Genomic DNA, 25,653 nt, shown 5'->3' with positions numbered 1-25,653 from the left:
CCGTTATTCTTTAAGAATTTTTAACGAGTCTTTTGTATAACTGCCTTCCCTATTGTGGTCCTTTTCATTATTATATCGAACAATTTTATCATTAATATCATCATCATCAACGGCAGATAAACATTGTACGTAAGTATATATGTTTGTGGGCATCTTTCGTATAATCAGAAATAGGCGTGCGCATAAGAAAGTAGATACATTGATTGTTTCTTAGATACCTTTACGAATACTCCGATCATTATCTTGTACAGGACAAATCCAAATTTTATCCTTTATTTTCTTTTTTTTATCTATCTTCATTCTTATCGTTTATTATTCTATTATATCTTATATCTTATTTCTTTCTCTTTTTTCTTTTTTTTTTTTTTATAAATAATAACAAGTATATCAGAAATTTAAGTACAAAGTAGAAATGGCAGTTGTCAAAGCAACGACTTGTAAAGAAGCGATACGACGTTGGGAGGAAGAAAACAAGCAGGATCCTGCGACTGCAAAAGAAGTTATTTTAAGTTTTCAATGGCTTCCTATTGAAAAGATGGATAACTCTTTGGCGTGTTTAACTGGATGTGAAAGACTATCTTTGTCGACGAATATGATCGAAAAGATAACAGGTGAGAATTTATAAATATATATATATATATATATATATATATATATATATACAAAATAAATTGAATTATTTTGTAGGAATTGGAACATTGAAAAACTTAAAGATCTTGTCGTTGAGTCGTAACGTGGTGAAAAGCTTTTCAGGTCTTGAATCACTTGGTGATACTTTAGAGGAACTTTGGATTTCCTACAATTATATCGAAAAAATGAAAGGTATTAGCGCAATGAAAAATCTTCGAGCATTATATATGTCTAATAATTTGGTGAGAGATTGGATCGAATTTGGTAGATTGCAAGAACTTACAAATATCCGAGATTTATCCTTTGTTGGAAATCCATTGTACGATAGCCTTGAGGTAGCCATAAAATCCTACGAGCGTGACAATGATGGCAATCTAGGTACATAGGAAAAATATCAATTATAAGTTACGTATAATTTATTTTAGGTGGATCAATGGAGATTGGAAGTTGTTCGACGTCTGCCTCATCTGGAAAAATTAGATGGTGAACCAATTATACGAACCGAGGATAATACGTGCATTAATCAAGCAATATTAATTAAGAACGATAGTTCGCCCCCAAATTCCAAAATTCCTGAAGAAATGCCATAACTTATTATTATTTCTTTTCTTTTTTTTTGCTTTTGTTATTGTTGTTGTTGTTGTTGTTGGTCAGTAGATACTAATGTTTATACATATATATCATTTATTTGTCTCACGATACAAGATAGATTGTACATACGTTTTTGGTGGTTTGAAAAAGCAAAATATACTAGAAGTTCGATTGGATTCGATGCACGAAGTTTATCCAGGTTCAAACATACGTTATATATCTATTTACTTAACCTTTGCTTTTGATATAAGGCGCATCAGATGTAAAGTGTTTTACATAATATCCTCATCGTTTGTATGTATAAGATACACAGGGAGGCGCAAAGTGATACGTGCATTAGAAAAAATTGACGTGTGTGCGCTTGAGATTAGTTTCGCTTTCATTTTTTTTCCTTCCTTCCTTTCCTTTTTTCTTTTCCTTTTCCTTTTGTTTTTTTTTTCTCTTCTTCTTCGATTTTCATAATACCATACATTATATGTATTTCTAATTTTTCCAATCGTTACGCAAAATATCTACTTTTCAACATCAAACGTTGCGTTGACAAAGTCGCAAAGAGAGTAGGAAAAGTAGAGATTGTTCGAGCAAATGAAATTAGGCGTAACACCTTGTACTAAAGGCGCGATTCAAAGATTCGAATCGCATGATTTAGAAAGGATCGTGCTAAGACGTCGTGTTATTAGAATGTGTTACCGATGACACATTTCCTTTTTGCGACAGAATAACCTTTCGACATTCTTAGTAAACACGCCACTGTTTACCGAGATAATATTCGAGAATTAGAGTGGCGACGAGAAGATAGAATAAGTTAGATGTATTGGCCGACGACGTGTAAGAAAAATATTCTTGTATATCGATCATCTTTTACTGGCTTAGTATTTTCTCGAAGCTATGCAAAATAGGTCGAGACATATCGAGAAATATTTCGAGAATAAAATCGATCTTTTAGCGGCGATTTGAAAGAACATAGGTACATATATACATTGTACATATACCGAGCCAACATTACGACAAGACCAGATGAAACGAAACGAGACGAGACGAGACGAGACGAGACTTTTCTTTTTATATCGTTCCGAATTCGACGAATCGTTCCGAGTTGGGCGATAATTTTAAAACATTTACCGTTAAATACATCACACAGACATATTTCTATTTTCCCTTCCAACATTTTTCGTTCTTATAAACCCATTTCTAACAGAAAAATAATTTTGAATTTTCTCGTTGCTATTTTTCTTGACCGCTCCTATCAACATTGATTAAATTCAATACGATTTACACAGGAATTGGAACTTGGCGTTAAATATTCGGAGAAGATTTAACGAGCTATGGTTCTTTCTTCTCGTTGATTCTTCGACCATTGTTAACCTGTGCATTTGATTTTATTCATTATAATGATGCCACGTTTTTTTTATGCCGTGGCGAATCGTTGTTTTTGTTTTTTTACGAAGTCGAGGGCTAATTTATCGCCAACTCTTGTTTCTAGGATTTGAAGAATTGGATGGTCTGAAATAGGAATTATTTTATTTATTAATATACAATGACTTATACGAATATGATATGCTTTGAAAAATTGAATGGCTTTCATCCAGAATAATTATCTTAAGACCTCAAGTTCGATCTTATAAAAATTTATCATAGGTATCTACTCACTTCGATTTTTTTGGTGCATTAACGGTAATTCTGTATGTTTGAGGCCATGAAAATTATCTATACTGGTATTAGTGTCAGCTACTCCGGGTATCGTGCTTAATCCCAAAAATGCTTCTCCAGCAAAGTCGTTCGCTGTGAGTACATCGTGATCCATTACGGTGAATAGGACTATAGCATCAGGACTTTGACACTGTTCCACGCTTACGGAACTTAATTAAAAAAAAAAAAAAAAAAAAAAAAAAAAAAAAATTAATTTATATTTCAATGAAAGAAAGTGATTATAAAGGAGCTGTATAAGGATTCGTAAACTTACAATTCGAAACATTCATCGAACATTGGATTTAAAGTTCTTTTCTTAACGTTGGTTTGTTGTTCAGCACAATGTTCGAAAATTTTTCGTGGCAACAATTCGATTATTACAAAGGGATCGCTAAAACCATTCGGATCTAACGGTATTACGTCTCTAGCATTTATCACTTCTACACAAAGCGAATCGTGATTCAGATATGCTCTCACTGTCAAAACGCCGTACTCTGATGTCATGGTATTCATTTGGTCCTAAAAAAAAATTCAGTGAAACAGGGCTCGAATTGAATGAAAATTTGAAAGAAATTTTCCTTATTGTTGATATGATTATCATTACTTGAAGTCGTTGACGATAGTAACGATTAATGAGAAAAGTCGTATCCATTTTATGATATTGCAAGCGTTCTTCTACATTTAAAAAGCTCGGACTACGTAGTACCCCTAAAGATAGACCCTTCTCATCCGCATGAAAGAATTTGATCAATAGATCGAGCGCTTCGTACAATCTTTCATAAAACATAGCTGGTTTGTCCTAGAATAAAATCAATGTTAATATTACCATCACTTTTTAATCGTTTTATGCAACTTACTCCTGCATTTCCATCCATTTGATTGCTCAATTCATTAAGAACGACCTCCCAAACGTCTTGTAAGACACGCGTAAAATTGACAGCTAAAAGAGACGAATTAAGAGCTACCAAATGTACATCCAAATATTCCAATAAAGGTGTGATTGCTTCTGACGTGGGCAAACTGTCGGGTGACCAAGCAAGATGAAACATGGATTTTTTCAAAGATGGTCTCATCTGAACAATAACAAAAATAATGAAGATAGATCAAATTTAAATTAATTTTCTACAAGTTATAATACGATAAGGATATTTGATATATCATTCCAATCACTCTATTGTTTATTAATATTTTATAATGATTTTGACCTTTGTGCCGATTCTTGAAACAATTTGATTAATGAAGAGTAACATTTGTCCAGGCGCTTGTTCCAACGGTAAAGTCAAAGCATTTCTCCATTGCGCTCGAGCAGAATCTCCAGCTTGATTCTCCAAAGCTGTGAGAAGTTTCTCAACGTGAAGTTCTTCTCCTAGATTTAATAACCATCTTCTTACATATTCTAAACCATTTATAGCGACGCACATCTAAACGGAAAGAAATCAAATGATTCAATCTTGGAAAAATATTATTCTCAAAATCTAGAAAAAAAATTCTCTTTTAAAGTGTAACCGAATATATGCATTATTCATTGAATGTATCTATACTTACGAATGTTACAAAATATCATTATGATGCTTCTAAACAATATATATGTATTCTACTTACTCAATACTCTCTGCCGATGATACTACTAACCACTAATGCATAAATTAAAGCAAAGCAATTTCTACCTGAACGATTACCTCGTCTGTGGTTTTATATGGTGTTTGTTCTTCATAATATCCACTTTCAGCTAATTTTTGGTGGGTTATTTCAGCATAGTAAGCAGCAGGACTGCAGATAGCCTATTAGAAACAAATTTTGATATGTATACGTTTGTAATATTGTTTTACATTAATGAAATAATTTTATTCAATCTCTTACATCGATGACTTTCAATACGAAACTATACGATCCGATAAAATCTGGCCATGCTAATTTCTTCCAAAACTCTTTGATCTATAGATATTACAACAATTATTTAACCATATGTATATCTTAGATATTTATTGTCTTAAACTGAGATATAAGATGTATAAATATTTTACCTGATAAAAGCATGCAGTTGCATCAATTGCAGATGTACAATGCTTTACTATAAAATCACCTGTACAAATTCGATCCAATTCTGCCGCTTTTCTGATTCTTTGAATTGCTTTTAACTTTGCAAGATCCAACCATTTGTCAATAGCTGGTTTGAACCATTCGTAATAATTGCAAATTATCAGAGTTTTCTGATCAGATAACGGTAACTTTTCCTTCATACTGAATAAAAGAAAAAATTTTAATAATAAGTATTGTATAAATTTGTTATTTTTGCGACACCGTATACAATGTCCAAATGAAAAGTGTACACCATATTATTATAAAATCTAATGATTTGAAAAACGATGGGATTGTTCAATTCTATTTTCGATAGGAGATCAAATCCTTATAAATAAATTCAAGCGGAATAATTAAAAATCTTAAATACCAACAGGGATCAAGTGATATATATTATTTGAAAGTTCTATTAATTTTTTTTATAATGGTGCTATTTTTTTCTTACTTTTGGTGTATTTTTACTTAACAATAATTTTCGAGAAAATGCGTTTCCCTGTTGCCTCTTGAAAACAAAATCTGACCTATCTATGAATATTTTATATTTGAATTAATATACCTCACGAAGTCTTGCAATGCTAGATATAACTCAAAAATTGGTGTCCCTATTTCTGCACCAGGTGGTAATACGTAATCTTCGTCTCTGTTTTGTCCATGGATTTGGAGACAGGCGGTGGTGACTCTTGCACCGAGTTCATTTTGAATCTGTCGAATTGATTAACATTTAGTGATAAATATTTTAATGTATAATGATTGTTAATTTCTATCGATATTTATTTTTTTTATAATGAGTAATGTTAAAATTTAAACAAATGGTGAATACTTGGTGAAGAAAAGCAATTAATCATTATAACGTGCAAAGATGTGATTATTGAGAGAGCTAAAAGACAATGTATACATATAGTATAGGTCAAGAAGTGTTAATGGAATAAGTCAATAACAAAATTTAAATTTTTTATTAATTTAATTTGAAAAATTATTTTATTAAGAAAAAAAAATTATTTCGAAATAAAAATTTCAATTTATTAATAATAATTAATTTGTACGAAATAAAAAAAGAAATATTACAATTTTTTTAGTAATATTTTTAAAATATTCTTTTGGTTAGTATTTCAATTTAATAAAGGGACAGATCAAAAATATTTGTTTTATTGTAAAAAATATATTATATCACATAATATCGTGTCATGGTAGAAATAAAATATTCAGTTGAAATACGTAATGTAATATTCAACTTATTCATGCATCACTACCATGCATATCTATATGACAGATACGTGCAGCACATACTGCAGTGCCAGTGTTACCTAACATCTATCGAGGAAATAAGTGAATTTCCACTGAAAAAAAAGAATCTTAAGATTTAAACACTATCCGTGTCAATGTCATTGTACGTTAGTCTCTAGATATTTTGCAATAATGACTTTGTATTAAGAAATTATAGATATATTACGCCATAAATAAATAATACTAAAGTAGAAGATAAATTGGTTATTAATATGGCTAATATTGTTTTTCCTATAGAATCTATTTCTTTGAAATTACATCACCAGGTATACGAAGATAGAGGGGAGGGTCAATGGGTAAATTTACTTTTACATCTACAGGAAAGTCGAAGAATATAGGAAAAGAAAGACAAGGAGAGATTAACATTTCTTGGAGGCATTAGAAAAGTACCTCGGAAGTGTTCTCCATGTGTTTCGCCACGTGTTCCGCCAGCTACGAACAAATATTTTGTGTACAGTAAAATAATGATGAACCGATGGACAATAAACTCTTGCGAATTCTTTCTTTTTTCTTGTACGTCGATGGTACATAATCATCTTCTTAAATATCGCAAGCTTTTCATATTTCCTACAGTAAATAAGTAAATGGTGTACATGTATATGTGTATGCGCGTGTGGGCGTATGTGTGTTTGTGTGTATGTGTGACACGCATATGTGTACTGACACAATTGAATGTAAGTATACATCGATCGAATCTATAAAAATAACGTCGCAATATCGTGCTTTTTTAAAAATATGAAAGTATAATTAAAAGATTATCAATCATATTAAAAAGAGCGTGTAAAAACACGATCGATGTCTGCGATAAAGCATTGAAGCCAAACATAGCACATCGAGCTTGACGAGATAAGAAATAAAAAATAACATTGTGTATTATGTGATCACGTGTTCCCGCTGTGACGTAGTAACAAAATTTCACGTAATTCTCATCATTGATATTAATCGTTCCTATTATAGATACTTACCAGTTTTTCCAACTGTTTATAAACTGCTGAAAAATATGGTACACCATTTGTACTGAAAGGTGAAAATATTGTATCAATAAAAATTATATCCTTTTTAGTTTGATAAATAACGCAAGATATTTTCTAATTTACCTTTCAAAGAGACTATTATAATACATACGACCCTGTTCCAAATCTACTAACAGTGCCGTGACTAAATTTGTAAAGTCTTGCAAGACGCGATCCGCATCTTGATCAGGTTCCTGATCATGATACATAGTTTGATGTCGCACATCTTCGTACCTAGATTAACAGTTAAAATGTAGTTACGAGGCATTTAACCCTCACCCCAAAAAAAAGAAATATATTTGTAAAAAAAAAATTTTTGATCGATTAACGTACCACTCGTGAGTTCCTTTTCTAAGGGCTGTTATAATTTCTCCTCTTATTTCCTTGTTAAAGGGACAGCATGCCCAAAAAGCTTTCATATTCGATAAAAGACCTAAACATCTGAAACAAAGTAATAAAAGCATTTCAGAAAGCCAGATCCTTATTCGATGTGTCTAGTAAATAGACGATTAGAAATTACCTCAGGAGATTGTCAAGCTTAGAGATTGATAATCGATGTAATGGCGGATATAACGTACGATGTTGTTGAATTTTTTTGAGTGCTACTTCTAAAAAATCATTGAAAGAATCTGCCAGAGACTGTTCTTCGTCTCGCGATAATGTTTCCGTCGTTTTTAAATGCCATAGGTTATCTATTTCCTAAAAAGCGAAATAATAGAGAACAAGTTTATTCAAGATTAATATTTATTTGTAATATTTTTATTATCATTCGTATTAAATTCGATTTAAATGATTACCTGAAGAAGACGATGGAGAACTTTCGAATCGACAGCCGGATGTTTCGAACTAGCGATCCATTTGATCAATGCCTGCTGCAATTCTGTGACATCACCTTGCACAGCATGCTGATGAAGAATTGTCAGTGCTGTTTGGGGTAACTCACCTGTGAAATCTTCCTGAGAAGCGATATACAGTTCGAATGAGAGAGTAAAAATATAAAGAATTTATAAAATAACTTGAACGTTTATAGAAACAGATCGAATACCCCTTGTTTGTTCATTTCATGATCGAGGAAAATGGTATAAAGTCTTTCTTGCTGTCTAAGCTCAGCCCAATTATCTTCTTCGGATGTTCCTCTGTCTTCTCGTGTGGATAGCCACAATTTTAATTTGATTCTACCTTGAATGTTGCTTCTTTGTGTTCTTGCTTCGAGTTTATACCAACGTTCCAAGCCTGTGCTTGGAATATCCTAAGATATTCGAGAAAATTATAAATGTCGTTTCTATTTAAATCACGGATATTGTTCTACCTGAAGTGGAACATTCACGCAGCCCAAAAAGTCATCTTGACTACCGGAACGGGCACTTTGTGCAATTTGTTTAAAAAATCGACCAAGACCCTTAACACCTCGCACTTCGTTCAATTTACTAACGGCGTCGAATACCGAGGATTCGTCGTCGTGGTCCCTAAAAATGATATATTTTTGAATAATGTGCTGGCCCTAGTATGTTTCAAGTAGGTAAAACCTACTTACGAAGACATACCATATATCGAGATGCAAGATATCCGTGCTGATATCGTCGATGTCGCTAAAATAAAATTATATCGCGGAAGACTTTATAAATTTATCTATTCCCTCATAATTTTTTTTTTTTTTTTTCATTAATAGACAGGTAGCACTTAAGTATCCGGTCACCTCTCGCTTAGATATTACTTTATTGATTTTATTGCTGTTTTTTATTACATGTAACATTTAAAAACATTAAATACTTTAAGTAACATTCTTTGTATACGAAGATATTGAAAGTAATTACAAAAAGTTAATAAATAATAAATTTGTGGAATTTTAATTTGTTATATTTTGTTATAAAACGGACAAATAAATAAAAGAAAGAACTTATAATTTTTTATAAAATTTATTTAATATATTATAGTACTTAAGAGAGACTAGATACTTTTGTGGCACGCTGTATGAAAATTAAAATTGAAAAAATGAATAATATAGGAGGACGATAATTTACAAGCGAAATTTTTCTTTCCATTGCGGACTCAATGTGTGCGGTTTCACTGTGGTAGCACGTATAAACTTGGCAGGAACCGCTCCGCTAAAGGATTCACGGTGTTCTCGTCTGCTAGTATGCTCTTTGCGCTTGAATGATAGCCTGAAACTGACGTTTAATAGACATCACGTCAATTTTATTAGACAATTTTTCGGATAACGTGCTGATGTATTTAGGAAAATCGTGATATATCTCACAATATGTTTAGCTGTTTTTTCACCATATTTTCGACGTCAGCAGGCATTAAGATGTAAGATAACAAAAAATAAAAATAGATAAAGAAAAAAAATATATTATTTGAGATTCTCGAAACCACACTTAATGCCGATACTCTATCCTGTTAAACACTATGTCCACTCGGTGCGGTATTTATCGTGTTACTCTCTCTCTCTCTCTCTCCCTCTCTGTCACTCTGTCACTCTCTCTCTCTCTCTCTCTCTCTCTCTCTCTCTCTCTCCTGATTGCTCTCTCTCTCTCTCTCTTTTCAACACCAGATGGCATAGCTAACTAGCAGACTGAGAGAGAGAAAGAGAGAGAGAGAGAGAGAGTAAGAAGAAGGGAGAATCGTGCATACGGTAGCGCTATATTTCAAGGCAACATGTAAAGTAAGGACAGAAGTTGTTACATCCGGTGCACCTTTTGTTATCGCAAGCTGCATTGTCACTTCGTCAAGAGAGTTTGTTCGCGATAAATATTCCCGCTTTGCATTTTGTTCGATGATGTTATATGAAGTCATCGTTTCGTGGATTAGATATTTTAGCACGAATAATCCTAAAAGGCCTAGTTTCTCACTCGTACGTACATAGATATTGCATAGAAAAAAATTCGATCCGAAAAATATTAGACGGGAGGGGGGGTGAGTAACTTAACTCTTTTATCCGAAATTACCCGTTCATTGTAATGTAAATTTCGAAGAAATATTTCCTAAAAAAAATTTATGACTTCGTCGAAGGGGACATAAGATGGTGTAATTGATTTGACCTCTGATAACGTTTAAAAACCACATGTAGGCCATGTTAAATCTTCAATATGGGAACTTATACTTTTCTATTATATATACCTACAGTTGACATCGAAACGTTTTTAAAGCATTATTAACTTGTAACTTTCGCACAAACCACTATTGAGATATTAAGTTTTAAAGTTAATATGCCGCTATGTACGAAGATCGACCGTACCGACCTCCACGTAATACACCTTGGGTAATGCTAATGTCGGCGCAGCATTATTGTAACTTTCAGGTCTTATAACTGGAAAAGTATAATACATACTTAATGAAAAAGTATTTTATTATGTTGTTTTGAAAAGTTTTCGAGATAAGCTGTAAGAATATGAATTGAAAAATGACGATTTCCATTTAATAAATTGAAAATGATCTTCGTGCAATTTTCAAATGACTTTAAATGACCAAGATCAAATCAATCAAAACCATCTAATATCTCTTTCGAAGTCGCGAACGTTTTTAGAAAATATTTTTTTAGAAATTTATGTTACAAAGAAATTATTTCAAATAAAAGGATTAACTGACTCGTCCAATATTCATTAATATGATTATTATTTTTATTAAGTCTATAGAAGCAAAACAATATTACAAAGTATTGAACTCTGTATTCTTTTTTCTTTTTTTTATTTATTTCTCCCCTTCATTTTACATCGATCTTACCTATGATGTTTTCGAAGCTTTTCGTGATGCGAGTTATCGTTCTCACCTCCATCGGATAAAGCTCGAGCCGTTTGTCTTGGTGAAGCTGGAGGTGTATGAGGAGAATGAGCTGACAGATTCGTTTGGGGGCTCAGTGGTGCACTTGTATTACCAGGTTGTATACCCAACATGCAATATGGATCGCTGAAACCTATTGTACCGAACAACTTACCATACCCTTATTCTCATTTTTATGAATATTCATTATTAAATTATATCGTTATCTAATTTACCGTTAGCGTCCTTCGCCTCTAGTCCTTCAGCTTCGATAACTATTACACTTAGAACCACGATAGGAGGCTGAAATTTATGTGAGAAAATGTTTTCGTTGTTTCATTTTCTTTTTTTTTTTTCTTTTGTTTTAATTGAACCTCGACAACCCTTTAATGTACGTAATAATATTATAATTCTTCCACTATTTTTACTTTAATATTAACTTATTAATTTTGTACAATATATTCTTCATAAAGGTGCATAAGAAAAATATAAAATTACGCACATAGGAGGGTTAAGACGAAAATGTAATAAAAATGAAGGATAGGTCTCTTTCAAACCCTACCTTCTCTTTCGAGGCAATATCGAGGTATCGTCGATGTTGATCCTGCGGTATACCAAACGCTTCCTGCGCATACCCATAAAGATCCTCTTTATAGTGAGCGTACTGACCCGTACTTGCTCCGACCGTATTCGCGATCGTATAAAGAACTTCAACGTATAGTTTCTCGATCTGAAAAACATGCATATCAACTTACGTTCTTAAAGTTTAAGCTTGAAGGATGAAATATTGTTCTTTGTGAAGACCTCTTCTTTGTTAAGTCGACGAGAGTGGAAGGAATTTATGTTGGCCTCTCCGGATGATGGTGGAGGATCCTTAGCTCGAGCTTCGACTTCCTGAAGAGCCACCAGTCTGCGATTCTCTTGTTTCCAAGATAACGCGGTGAAACTCTCGAAGAAGGAGCCATCGGTTTCTTGAACGCTTAAAAGGAAATGATATCGATTAATTAAGTATTACAATGATTTTGTTACTTTTCCTTTTGCAGGATAAAATTTTCTTTAATCCGAACAAAAATAATTCCACACTCGACATTATATTTTACCGGTATGTCTCGTATATCTTGCGTCAAGTATACGCCTTATTGAACTAATTTATTCCAAGCATCGATACCGTATATCGTTTTGTTATTTATAAACACCGACTCTCCCTCTGTATGTACATTATAAGACCATGGGCTGTTTCTTCTTAAAGCTTCGTACCCACATGATTCGTCGTGCATTAAATTTTTTGTCGATTAAGAGACTACTAAAAAGAGCTACTAAAGCTGAAAACCGGAAAACGAAAGGCGTTATTATTATCAACTTTAAAATACGAGTGAGTGATTTACGCAAATCGTGATAACGATAAACGTTTGCTCTGTTGTTATTTATGATAGAAACAAAAGCTTGGATTTTTTTGTTGAAGCTTTATATAAATTATATCATTTTGCAAAAAATATATGTACGTACATACGTATCTATTTAATACAAATTTTCTATCTTTTGTAATGGAAAAAAAAATTTTTTTTACATAAAATTTATTTATCCCATATAGATATATTTTAATCAACATATTAAATCACCTATTGACTTTCAAAATAATTATTTTGATCATCGATATTTGTATTATTGAAAATTTTTAACAAAATTGTAGAAGAATTATTTTAGATTATCTGAATTTATATTGATTTATATTGTTTGCAATTTCAGTTTGATTACTTAAAAATGTTCGAAATGATATGTGATATTATGTCGATACAAATATAAGCGTATTACACAAAATTATCAATATAAAGCGAAACTTTTAGATATCAATGGAAAGCTCCAATTTGTACAATTTTTACATGATTCGTAAGGAATGCTATTCAGCGACAAAAGATTTTTAAAATCGAAGGACACCAATGCTGGATGGACTTAAAAGGGAGAATAAAAGAAGAAAATAGATAAGAATCTCTTAAAGAGAATTTGCGTTGGTGGATTTATTTCCGTCATGTTCCTAGATACAGTATCTACTTCGACGAAGTAAATAAGAGAAATATCGATGCATCCTAGGCATTCTTTTGGCATTTCTAATCCGAATCGATTTTTCATTTTGCTCGCACGAGTCCGACTGTCTCTGGTACGACATTACTTGCTTTTGAAAGCACGTATATTTATTGATACGCCGACTAGACTTTTAATAATCTTCTCTTTTCTCGAATTTTTCTCCGATTTCTTGATATCGATTTTAATGTTGTCATCTAGTAAACGTTCTTTTATAACGTTTTCTAGAAAATTGGAATAAGATCGTATAATATAATGCCAGAATCGTTATATTGAAATAAAAAGAAAAAAAAAATATTTTTGGAAAGTTTCCAAATAGAAAAATATACGAATATGTTTCAACTTGCGTTAGAAATAATAGTAGGCAAATATTTTTAAGTGAAAATAAATTCTCATTTGGATACATGATCATCATAATCATCTAGAGATAATTATTCTTATATACTATCTTACATGGAAATCTCTCTCTCTCTCTCTCTCTCTCTCTCTCTCTCTCTCTCTCATATATTCTTACATCAATTTATTATTGTTAATAAATTGTGATTAGAAATCGGAGAGTAAAGGAGATACGGTTCCTCGTAATTAGAGTCAATAATTGTATGTAACTTGATTTCTTAGCAATCGGTATCGAATTACACAGAATCCCAGTATATTTTCTTATTTCAGTCATGCCAGACGCGTCTCGATAGCAGTTAAATTCATTATCCTAGCATTCGTTCATTTCCTATCCAGACAAATCTTCTCCGATCGTCGTCAATGTCTATTGGATTACATTCAACGGAACTCAACTCATTTCCTGATTACCCGCTAACGTGTACAGAGAATTGATTTGCTTTTTCTATTTTACTCTCGTTCTAATTTTTCTTGAAAATAAGTTCTTAGAAATATTCTATGTATATACGTATCAAAGGAAAGGGATATATGTACATACATATGTAATAAAAATGTATATACGTATGTAAGCTTCTTTTGCGTTATTAACTATACACTATATCAATATCGACGATAACCTTTGAAGGTGTTACAACGTGATGTTATAATGATGTTCTTACGATAAGGGGGTAGGAGAGAAGGGAAAGATGAAGAAATCATTTCGTTTTTCATATGAGAAGTGCGAAATACCGTCGTTCTTATTTCATATCTTCTTGCTCGCAACAGGTGCGTCTCTGTGGGACGATAACCTTTGACCGTCCTTCATCATGAATAAAAAGTATCTAACGAGCTCTCTCTCTCTCTCTCTTTTTCTCTCTTTCTAATATGAAAATATATAGGTAAATATACATATATTTTAGAATCTACTTTGATTATATTTATTGAAATGTCGTTCTCTTTTATAGAATTACATATGTCATTTGGTAGAAAAATATTCTATTAAAAATCTCGATTTTATCAAATAAGAAAGAAGAGAAAATATCGATCGTGCAAGATATTCACATAGATATCTGATTTTGTATTTTTGTTATTAACAAATAAATTTTGTTTTATAAAAATGAAACATCGTTTGATTTGTAAATCTTAAATGTATTAAATGTGCAATTTTTTTCTTAACATTAAGACACAAAATGTAATTATTTATATTAAATAATCAAAATATATTAGCCTCACGTGAACGAATCTATGAGTTACTTTAGGTATGTTTTAAAATTATTTTTTATCCTTTTGAAGCCTATTACGAGGCTTTTTTCATTGAATAATTATAATTGAACAATAATTGAAAATAAAATGAAGCAATTGGATACGTTGAAAAATAAAAAACTTACCCAGAAGTGGCTTGTACGTCGAATTCTGGCCAAGACGGTCTGCGACGGCAAAACATGAGCGGTGGTCGATCGGTACTCGCAGCGGCGGTACTTCGACGAAAGGAACCGACTCTTCGAGGCGAGGGAGAACTTCCACAACTCTGACCGCAAACAGGACCACAGACCGAGCCATCACTTGCAGCGGCTGCGGCTGCGGCGACAGGATGAACGCTCAATCCTGACGGGACAGGGCTATCAAAAGTACGTCTCCTCGAAAGTGAACGAGCTTGTGAGGATGAAGAGACCGTTGTCCCTGGCGGTGGCACTACCTATAATGGGCAAAAATATGACTCGTGTACTTTTATCATGTCTTTTACTAATCGTTAATAAAATATCATGTAAATATAAATGAAACAATAAGAAATCTTTTTGAGAGAAATAATATTTCTGTATATGAATTAATTACGGATTAGATGATCTTACGAGCGAGACGACTCATATTTTATAGATATAGTACTATTTACAGATATTTTTATTAATAGAACCGACAATTATTAACAAAACTCATAAACAATTAAATCTTAAGCAATTTACTAAAAAAAAAATAATAATTTTTTTCTGAATAAAGTATATTAATATAATATTTAAAGATTATGTTTATATTTGTGCGATGAGATGATATTGTCGTAGTATTATTGAAAAAATAGGAGAATCATTATTCTCTGACTCGGATTGAATGGGTTAATTTTTTCAGCGATTTTTATCTTTTGTATTAATCATTTTTAAAGGTAAAGGATTATTATTGAAACAAATATAAAATACAAAGAAAAATGGAGAACTAGAATCTGTGTCACCTGATTGTTCGCAAGCAATTAATAAAAAGACTCCCGTGACAGATACGTCAGACACAAGGCTAAATAAAATTAATCCAATTCCCAATACGCCATCAGGTGTAGTTTAACAAATTAGAAAACACAGGAGACGTTTTGAGCAACATAAATAACAAAACATGTTAAAAATATAAGCAAATTCAAATATAAACGTCTCCCTTATGGAAGATTCATCTTCGGATAAAAATTTTTTAGCTTTTATAATCCAAGGGTCTGAAGAAAGTTTCGAGGAAGAAGATAATACTGAATATGTCGGGTATAGGAAGCTGTATAATACAGCTGTACATCGAGATAAGACGACTAGATTCGATGTGTGAGATGTAAGATGTGATAAGTGATTCACGAAAGAAGGTCAATATTTTTGAATTTATATGATCTTCGTAAAGAAGTTTTGTGCGAGAAAAAGAAATCATATTTTTCCTTTTATGTTCAAAATCTTTTTTTTTCTTTGGCTATGACACCTTGAAACATGAGTTATCTCAGTCGAACAGTTCGACATTTTGCATGAAAAATAATTTTTTTTTTTTATAAAATTCTAAAATTATTTTTTAATTTTATCTCGATATTATCTACACACATATATATATAATAAATAATTCGATATGTTCTAAAAATATTCTACTATATGAGAAAACTAACATATAAGTTTGTAGGACTCTTAAGCTTATAAAAAAAAAGTATTTCTTCAATTTACTCGTGGAAATAAATATAATGTGACACCTCAGATTAACGGACATATGTATGTTGGTACCTTGGGAAAACCATGAGGAGTCGATTGATGTGCACTCGAATTGTCGTTGACTATGCTTCCGCTCGAGCCGCTTCTACCTGTCGTACTAGCAGAGTCCTCTCGACTGAAGGAGAATCTCTTAGGGCTGAGGCTGAAGCTCGCCACACTATCGCTCACGTATTGTTGAAGAGAATTGAAGAAGCTCATTTTCAAAATTTCGTTCGTTCTCTCACTTGCCGTTATCACGCTGATTTTCAAACGACGAAAATCATTTCGATCGTTATTCTCGATCGACCATCCATTTGTTCAATTTTTTAAAATTTTCCAATGAAATTACAACGACATCGATAGTGACGACGACGACGGCGACGACGACGACGACGACGACGACGACGACGATGAGGACGACGACGACGACGACGACGATGAGGATGATATCGATTCGATTGTCCAAGAGCCATCCACGCCTTCCTCACTTTCTATTCTTCTTCGTCGACATTGGAGCTCGATAATTCGAGCCTTTTCTTTGTAAAAGATCATCTTTTCAAGAAATGGCAGATCATTTGCCTCGCCTGTAAATAAAAATGATGCAAAATGTTAGCAAAGTTAAAAAAAAAAGAAAAAAAGAAAAAAAATAAATAAGAAAGTAAGATTTTTTCGTAAAATGAAAATTGTACTTTTTAATGTACAATTTCTATCTCCGTGTGACAATAACATTGAAACCGCTAAACTATTGACGAGAATCTGAATTGTATACCGGAAGATGTCTCGTCACGGGGAAATTAAACTAGGCGAGAGTAACGGTTACATTATCATTGCGGTTTTGCGTTCTTCAAGAAAACGTATTACGTGTACAAATAGAAACGCAAATGAAAAGAGGAAGGAGATCTTATCTGTATAAATGTTAAAATAAGATTTTAGCGTTACAACAGTTAGAATAGCTTTGAAATTCTTCTTGGGCTTTAAGTCACTATTAATTCATTATTTTTTATTATTCAAAATTGTAGTGTCAAAAAAAAAAGAAAACTCATTTTCTTATTTCAGAAATAAATAATTTACTTTTCTTAACACAGATATCGTTTGATTGAGATTTATATCAGATATCTTCAATTTTGTTATGCGGCAATCTTGTTAAAATGGTTCATCCTTTTCGCAAGAATACACCCGTCCATTTTAAGAGTAATTAACAATCATATATAGTATTGAATATCGAGACGAATCGCGTGTCTAACATCTGACCCTGAAACGTATTGTTTTATCTTGCGCATATCAAGATCTCTAGGTTAAGCTTTCTATGTTCGCCGAGGATAGCACTCAAGTTCGAGAGAACGTTGTCTCAAAAGCAAGATCATTCGATATGCGCATTATTGACCGTACAACTAAACAAAAGGCGTCGCATCGAGAGATCGATTAGCATTGAAAGTTGCGATTGCCTCGTTGACACACTTTTCGTCTCCTACCATGTCACCTATCCTTTGAAACAATAATTTCAACAGATCTACTTTGATTATGTTTCTGTTATGATTTTCTAAGGACAGAGAGAAAGAAAGAAAGAGAGAGAGAGAGAGAGAGAGAGAGAGAGAGAGAAAGAGAAAGAGAGAGAAAGATGCCTTTCAAATAATACGATAGACAAGATTTCCAACGAGAACAACTTGAATCAATCACAATACAGAATGACTCTGATTATACGTGGTTACGAATATATAAAAGAGTATTTGACAGGACACATTTTTTCGTGAATTCGTCGGATTGTCGCACAATCGATCGGATCCAGAATTTTAATGACGTTTTTTTTTATATCTTTTGGAGCATAAAAAATATCGCAATAAACTAAAAAAAATGTCAAAAATGAATCTCTCTCTTATAGTACCTGTACGATGTAATATATTTTATTTTTATTTAATAGATTAATTTATTTAAATTGGTTTTTTCTTACCGTTTAAAATCAATTTTTTTGAAACAAATTTAAAAAAAGGTTTTATTCTATACCTTACTTTTTTGATATAAAAGTAAATAATTGTCCTTGTCTTTGAATGAATTTTTTAACGTAAAGAATAAGTCTTGGTATGTGCGAAAAGCTTTCATTATTATTAAATAATTAATATATGAATAATAAAAGGAAATATGGAATATAGTTTATTGCTTTAAAATACTCACTAAAATTTTTTGATACTACTCAAATATACTCAAATATACATATATAAAATGAAATGTAATATGAATTTGAACAAACGAGTAATATAAACTTTACTGATAAAATTAAATGAATACAAAATAAATACAAATATATATATATATATATATATATATATATATATTTATAGCATACACTTATATAATATTTAATTAAACATACACTCTACACAAAATATTATTTAAGTTGAATGAAACGAAAGAGAAACTAGCTAACGTAACGTTAAAATATTATATAAAAAAAAGTATTTCAAATGTCTCTCTGTGCAATCTCTAATGGTACTGTTTCAACTGATTGCAGACGAAAAATAAAGGACCTAGACGAAGCCTTATCTTCATCTTAGTACGATCATCTCATATTTCTTAGTATTTCGCAAAATTCCGATAATGGACGGGAAGACATATACGTAAAACGCGATGTAATATTGGTAGCTTTAAACAGTAATAAATTCTGATCTAGAACGTAATAGAAAGAGATTTTTACATAATTATGTAGAATAGAAAAACATTCTAATTTGCCTTTGAATGTGTTACTATTTGGGACTCAAAAGATATTACTTGTCAATATTAAAGAACTTCGAAGATTTTCTTGTTTTATTAAACGTTTCGTAATACGTACATTAAGTAAAAAGTAATTTTACTTGAAATTATTGTTTCTTAACAAAAAAGAATGCTTTTTGTTGTAAAAAAAGAAAACAAAAAAAAAACAGAAAGAGAATATTAAACAAAATTGTCGCAGGACATAACGAATAAAATTATTAATTTTTTTCATTTTTAAGATCCTTCGATATTTAAGAAATAATACAAGTTTATTAGATATCCTTATGAGAAAGTTCATTTTTTGCCAAAATGTCACGGAAATCTTCGAACCGGTCTATTGCATATTGGTACGATAACGACGAGTTTCGAATAAAATTGATATCAATCTATAATATTTTATCGGCTACGCCCTTATCATCGCTTTACAGAACACGCATCGATTTAACGCACTGATAAAATTCTCGGCCATGTAAATATCGATAGTATTTCTCTTTGTTCTTTTCATTTTGGATGTTTTATTAAAACAATCGTGCCATATTTATACATATAAAATGACAAAGAAATAAGTGGCCTCATTTTGAGTACAACATGAAAATAAATTGTAGATATTAACATGAAGATCCAAAAAAAATTATCTTTTCAAATAAATTATAATATAGTTTCCAACAAATTTCAAAAAGAAATTAAATTATAGAGAGTATTAGAAAAAGTTATCGGCAAACTTTAAATCTCTGTAGTACTCATCAGAACAATAAAAAAAAAAAGGAAAAGTTTTAATAAACATTTAATATGGAAATTATTTGTTCCGGAGTTATAAAACGTTTCTTTCATTAATCATGATAATATTAAGTATAAGCAATAATATCAATCGAATTACATTCATGATAGCATTAACGTAATTTTTTTTATTCCTTTTAATAGTTAAACTGAAATATATAGATACGTAAGTGCATGCATTTATGTGCATACATACATACATACATACATACATAGATATGTGCATATATACAATAAATATTTAAATACATATGCATCATTTGAGATTACATGTCCGTGACATTGTTACATTTACGTAACTATGATTTTAAAGGTGTAAAATATTTTCTTCTTCTAAAAAAAAAGAAAGAAAATAGAAAATTTCTTTTCTTGGACGTCAAAGACGATACCATTCGTTTCTCGGCAGTTGGCAAGCGTACTTCGAATAATGATAAAAGTCAAGAGAAGACCGATGGAGTGTGGTCTTTCGATCGGCAAGAAAATCGATAAAGAACCATCGACCAACCACTCCATCATGATGATGTACAATAGTACCTACATTTATTTTACCTTCTTCACAACCCTTAGCGATTCTCATTGGATCTACGTTGGTATGTAGTACTTCCTTACTCGATCTTAAATCGTAATAAAGGATCAATAACAAGACAATCTGAAAGCACTCGTGTCATTTGTAAGTGGTATTTCTGCGTGGCGAATGAAACGACAAGAAAGAAAAAGAAGATAGAAAGTGAGAAAAGTAAAGACCTTGTCAATTATCTGTAGCTATTTGTGTATATTCTATATCTATTTTTCTGTGAGTATATTAATAACAAGCAAGAGTTATGTTAGCGTGATATAGATATCGAGCGACAATAAATAATCGATTGTGTTGTGGTTGCTCAACTTTTTTTTAATTATAGTATATGAATAGGGAAAAAGCTGAACGAAAAGAAAAAAAAAAAAATAAAAGTAGAAATTTCCAACTCGGTGGATGAGATCGTAACGATATTGAAGAATATTTTGCATCAAGTTTGTTCGATTTCGATCTTTCGAATAACCGATGATCTGTAAAAGAGTCTGGCTCGCGTGAGTGAAACGAGCAATAATTGTATACGAGAAGCATAATTTTGCGAAACCAAATGACTTACCTCAGGTTTCTCAGGTCGGAAAATAGAGAAAACTAATAACAAGCGTTTAAATTGGACTATTTGTAAAATTTGAATATTCAAATATATGTGTATACATGTGTATCTCATATATGTGTATACAATATATATATATATATATATATATATATATACGTACATATATATATATATATGTACGTATTTACATATAAACGTATGTACTTGGAAAATATTCAAAAACTATATAAACTTAGAGAACAAGTTCGAATATAAAATTATAGATAATACTTACTGTAAAAGCTCTTAGAACTAACATAAGTTATCGTATTCTTTTTTATTCCGAACAACGTGACTCAATACGAGCTAGTGCCTAAGTACGTGCCTCCTCATAAACTTGTAACACATGCGCACGCATGCTCCTAAACACGATATCTTAGGACAAGTACATTAGTTTCCATCGATTGCAATAATATATTTTCGTTAGATTCGCAAAGAGAATTCTTGTTTTAATGACTACCGAACATGAAAAACTGATTATAATTATAGGAAAGAAATAGAAAAAGGTTGTAAGTCATAGAGAGCAATAGTAAAAGGTGAGACTACTTAACTCACCGAGATTCTTCTATCGATAAACTTGACTTATATCGTTCAACGAAAAAAAAAAACACGGTCGGTGTAGCAAGCATGCCAGGTCGCATGTCTCTTTAGAAATAAACAATAAGCGCTAGTAATTAACGAGTATATTACGTTAGGGAGGTACACGAACCCTGCAATTAAATTTCTTTCGTAAGATCATACGAGTGAACGTTTCAAAGGGTTTTCTTACCATGGTAAGTCTTCTATTCATGCATAAAATGAATTGCAAAAATAATTATACTTTGAACCCGAGACATTTGTTTTATTTGGGAATATTATTTGTAAAACGAAGCCTTCAGAAATTGTGAATAAATTTTACAATTTGACAATTTTCTGGAAAATGATATTCAATCCTGATGACAAGTTAAAGTGTATACTTTCTAAAACTTTTTTTTATCAAATTCTACTAATATCATGAACTTTAAAGGTCATGCATTCATTAAAGAAACATTAAATTTTAGAACTGTAGTATTAGTCAATTAAATATTAAATATTCGATGATATTTTAAGTCCAATGATATTTACTATATAAATTAACGTGATTCGATTGTTGAAGTTCGATCAAAACTTGAATTGATCAAGTTCAATAAAAAATCTCGCAAGAAGTTTATTCTACATTTTCATTGCACCCACGAACAATTACCAAACGCATGTAAAAATTCTTGATATAATTTATATAACTTATTAACTTTATACAAGTCATTCATAATTTCAAAAAATTTAATTCATGAGTAAGAATTTACTTAGTTTTCCGAAGCACGTTACAGTCACTTTTATGAATCATTTTACATACGAATAGACTACATCCCATTTTGTGTATACAAGTATCAAATCTGATTGTTAAAAAACATTAAAACGTATTTTTAACATATAGAATTAGCTATCTAATCTAAAGAAGAAAGAAATTAATATACTAAACTCCTTATACTCTCTGTTTTTTATTTTTTGTATCTCCTCATTATCGATCCGTGCTCTCTCTCTCGTTCCATTCATATACATATTATTTCAAATGTAGCTGCCAATAATCGTGAAAAAGGAAATGCAGATGAACTGACGAGCTTTTCTTTTAAAAAAGGTTTACTGATATTTAACAAATCCTTTTCATAACTTGAATATTCGATAATTGCTATACGAGTGGAAAACTTTTTCGTTTATATCCTACTCATTCCCCCTTATGCTTTCCCTTTTCTTTTTTAATTTCCTTTTATTTTTCATCGTGCAAAAGATCGACAGCTGGTCATCACGATATCATAAATAAAAAGTAGAACGTAGCCACGCGAGGTTCAAGCACACGCATGCAAAATAATCGATATACCAAAGCTACGCAAAACTTTTTGTTACAAAACATGTCTTAAGAGCATATGGTATCTGTAAGTAATTATTAATCCTGTCACTAGAGTTGTATCTATCGACCATTAAGGTCAATCGTTAAAAGTCATACATATCGTACCAGTTAGCAAGCTTTACAATAGAAAATAATTGTTAATAATAAAGTACGTTAACGATTGACGAACATAAAGCACAATACGCTTAACCTGTTGAGCGAACCTATCGATACGATATCGATAACATGTTTACGTTTCACGTGGATTAGTATTTAAGCATATACGTCAACTGTTTGAAGTTCTGTTTGTATCGTTTTATAAAAATCGATTCCATATTGTGATCCTTCTGTACGGTAAAAATAAAAAAAAAATATACGGCGTGGAAAGATTTTCAAAACATTTCTTCCATTTTTCCTTTGCCTCCATTCTTCCGTAGACGAATTTTTTCGTTCCAATAAACCTTTCATTTGCATCGGTTTCGTAGGGAAAGGAGTATCGATATTGGAATACGGGCCGCAGTAGCTTTAATGCAAAGGTAGCCTTTGGCGTTCGTAAAATCGAGAATCGATTTTCCGGATCTAGGAGTTCCATCGATGGCCTTCTATTTAATTTTGTTTTTCCCGACAATGAGAGTAACTTTAAATTTACAAAAAAAAGATATTTGTTTTGAAAGAATTAAAGTGGCCAATCAACGAGATGGTAATATCCATTATATCTGGTTACATTAAATAAAAATTTATTTGAAATGAAATTTAGAAATTTAAATAATTAGCAATTAATTAATTATGGAGTAAACTGATGAAAGTAGTTTCAATGTAGCTTAATGAAATTTAGACAACGTAAGAGAATCAGCCGACCCTCGGTAATACGAGAGTTGTGTTGGCTTGGTCCAAGGAAATTTCAATTAGCGTTTCTCCTTAAAAGGTAGCATTTAAATCGTATTAGTACGGTCGTAGCACGTTATGCGTTTGAAATAAAGGAGATCTAAGATAATAAATGCGTTCATACGTTTTAAGAGACGACAAAAGCACAAGTAGTCAATACCGTTATGGCTCTCTGTTAAATCATCTGTCGAAATCCTGATGATATGACATTTCCATCGGAAAAAAACAAAAAATATAATAAAAGATAAAGCAAATAAATTGTAACCATCCTACAGTAGAGATAACCAGCTAAAAAAATATTTGCCTCATGTAATGTTAAATATGAATTTCCATGTCCACTATTTGTTTACTTACCAAAAAGAATGCGAATTCAAAGTTATCGTAGATACAATTGGATGTGTCCCAGTGTCGAAGCTACGATCTCGATAGATACTCGAAGGTGCTATCCTAAGAAGGGCTGTCGCGCGTTTCCGTGCGATAAAACGTGCACGTCTACGCAAGCAGCGAAAAGGAAACTGGAAGGAAGGAGCGGGCGAGCGCGCTCGTGTGCTCCCGATTTACGAATCCAGCCACTTGTAGCGCCGCCGCCGCCGCCACCACCGCCACCGCCACCGCCACCATCCGCACCTAGCCAACCCTATTGCCGGCAAACAGGTGAGAAAGAGAGAGAAAGAGAAATAGAGAGAACGAGAGAGAAAGAGAGAGGAGAGAGAGAAAGAGAGAGAGAGAGAGAGAGAGAGAGAACTAGAAAGAGGTGCGCCTTTACTCTTTGGAGATTCGACCCTTTTTTCTACTAGCCATTTCTTCCATTTTCTCTTCTTTTCTTCCGAATTTTCTCCTTTCAAGAATCTTTTCGAGCTGCCAATTTTCTCCTTTCCTTTATTATCTTCCTCCCAACCCACGTTTCCTCAACCGTAAGAGTCTACCTCCCCTGCAGGCTACGCTAACTCAACCGGAGGTACACTTGCGTGCGCACCCGTCCATCGATCTATTTTAGCTCACCTACGCTCCTGCCAGCCCTGCTTTCCCTCTCTCTTCATACCTGCCGCTCATGCTGTTCTACCCCTGCCACTTCTATGCATAAAGCCCCATTTTCCGAACAAAATCCTAATCGAGCAACCTTTTCTAGAATAATGTCATATTTTTTTTGTTTTTTTCTTTGTTTTTTTCTTTTTTGTTCGCTTTTTGTTCGTTTGTTTATTGTATTTTTTGTAAAATAAGGTTCTTTCAGTTTTATATTTCGTCTTTAATTACTTTTGCTTCGAATAATTGAGATTAAAAATGAACTATTTCGATTTGTTTTAAAAGTATTGTTTGGAACATTTGTCTATTGTAGTAATTTAATCGCAAATATAAAACTTTTTATGTATTTTCTTTTATAAATATCTAATTCTTTTTAATTAATGTCTCTCGTAAGAACGAAATCTTTATCGCGTATAATTAAGGAGATATACATTTTCAAAAATAACTCTAATTATGGCGGAATACAAACAATTTACTTTTTTTGCAATTGGGAACTATTGAATTTTCTTTGATAAATGTTAGAATGTCTATGACATATGCATGAAAAATGAAAATGGAGTAATGAAAGTATTCGAAAAAGTGATTGTCTTTGTATAGAATACTCTGAATGGAAAGTACAATGTTCTATTTAATTTCAACGATTATAACTTATGAGTTAAGAAAGCGACGATTATCATGCTTCAAGG

At 31.9% G+C, this 25,653-nt stretch overlaps 2 protein-coding genes across 5 annotated transcripts; one reads left to right on the top strand and one right to left on the bottom strand.

Moving 5' to 3' along the window:
- The first annotated feature begins 246 nt into the window (after positions 1 to 246).
- LOC118451285 (dynein axonemal light chain 1) lies at positions 247 to 1,273 on the top strand. Its single transcript, XM_035887682.2, has 3 exons — positions 247 to 611; positions 688 to 965; positions 1,056 to 1,273. Exons 1-3 carry the CDS (start codon positions 413 to 415, stop codon positions 1,218 to 1,220), a joined length of 642 nt encoding a protein of 213 aa, XP_035743575.1. The 5' UTR covers positions 247 to 412; the 3' UTR covers positions 1,221 to 1,273.
- On the bottom strand, positions 634 to 24,475 carry unc-13-4A (BAI1 associated protein 3). Of its 4 annotated transcripts, none has more exons than XM_085658752.1 (29): positions 24,299 to 24,475; positions 16,505 to 17,055; positions 14,885 to 15,192; positions 11,850 to 12,024; positions 11,608 to 11,775; positions 11,282 to 11,348; positions 11,010 to 11,199; positions 9,308 to 9,454; positions 8,831 to 8,875; positions 8,596 to 8,752; positions 8,332 to 8,535; positions 8,084 to 8,242; positions 7,807 to 7,985; positions 7,620 to 7,727; positions 7,371 to 7,520; positions 7,239 to 7,290; positions 6,664 to 6,705; positions 5,546 to 5,691; positions 4,935 to 5,151; positions 4,771 to 4,845; positions 4,578 to 4,691; positions 4,116 to 4,331; positions 3,768 to 3,983; positions 3,515 to 3,709; positions 3,185 to 3,429; positions 2,872 to 3,080; positions 1,133 to 2,724; positions 914 to 1,004; positions 634 to 796 (listed from the first exon to the last, which is right to left on the bottom strand). In XM_085658752.1, the coding sequence occupies exons 2-27, from the start codon at positions 16,688 to 16,690 to the stop codon at positions 2,630 to 2,632; spliced, it is 4,065 nt and encodes a 1,354-aa protein (XP_085514878.1). In that variant the 5' UTR covers positions 16,691 to 17,055; positions 24,299 to 24,475; the 3' UTR covers positions 634 to 796; positions 914 to 1,004; positions 1,133 to 2,629. The 4 variants fall into 4 exon arrangements, with proteins under 4 accessions (XP_085514878.1, XP_035731544.1, XP_035731553.1 ...); XM_035875651.2 differs by having other exon boundaries at positions 1,455 to 2,724; XM_035875660.2 differs by having other exon boundaries at positions 4,590 to 4,691.
- Positions 24,476 to 25,653: the final 1,178 nt, after the last annotated feature.

The sequence above is a fragment of the Vespa mandarinia genome, chromosome 8 (genome assembly GCF_050613455.1).
Source record: "Vespa mandarinia isolate Hongniang chromosome 8, ASM5061345v1, whole genome shotgun sequence".
NCBI lineage: Eukaryota > Metazoa > Arthropoda > Insecta > Hymenoptera > Vespidae > Vespa > Vespa mandarinia.
This window is presented reverse-complemented; position numbering and strand designations above follow the sequence as displayed.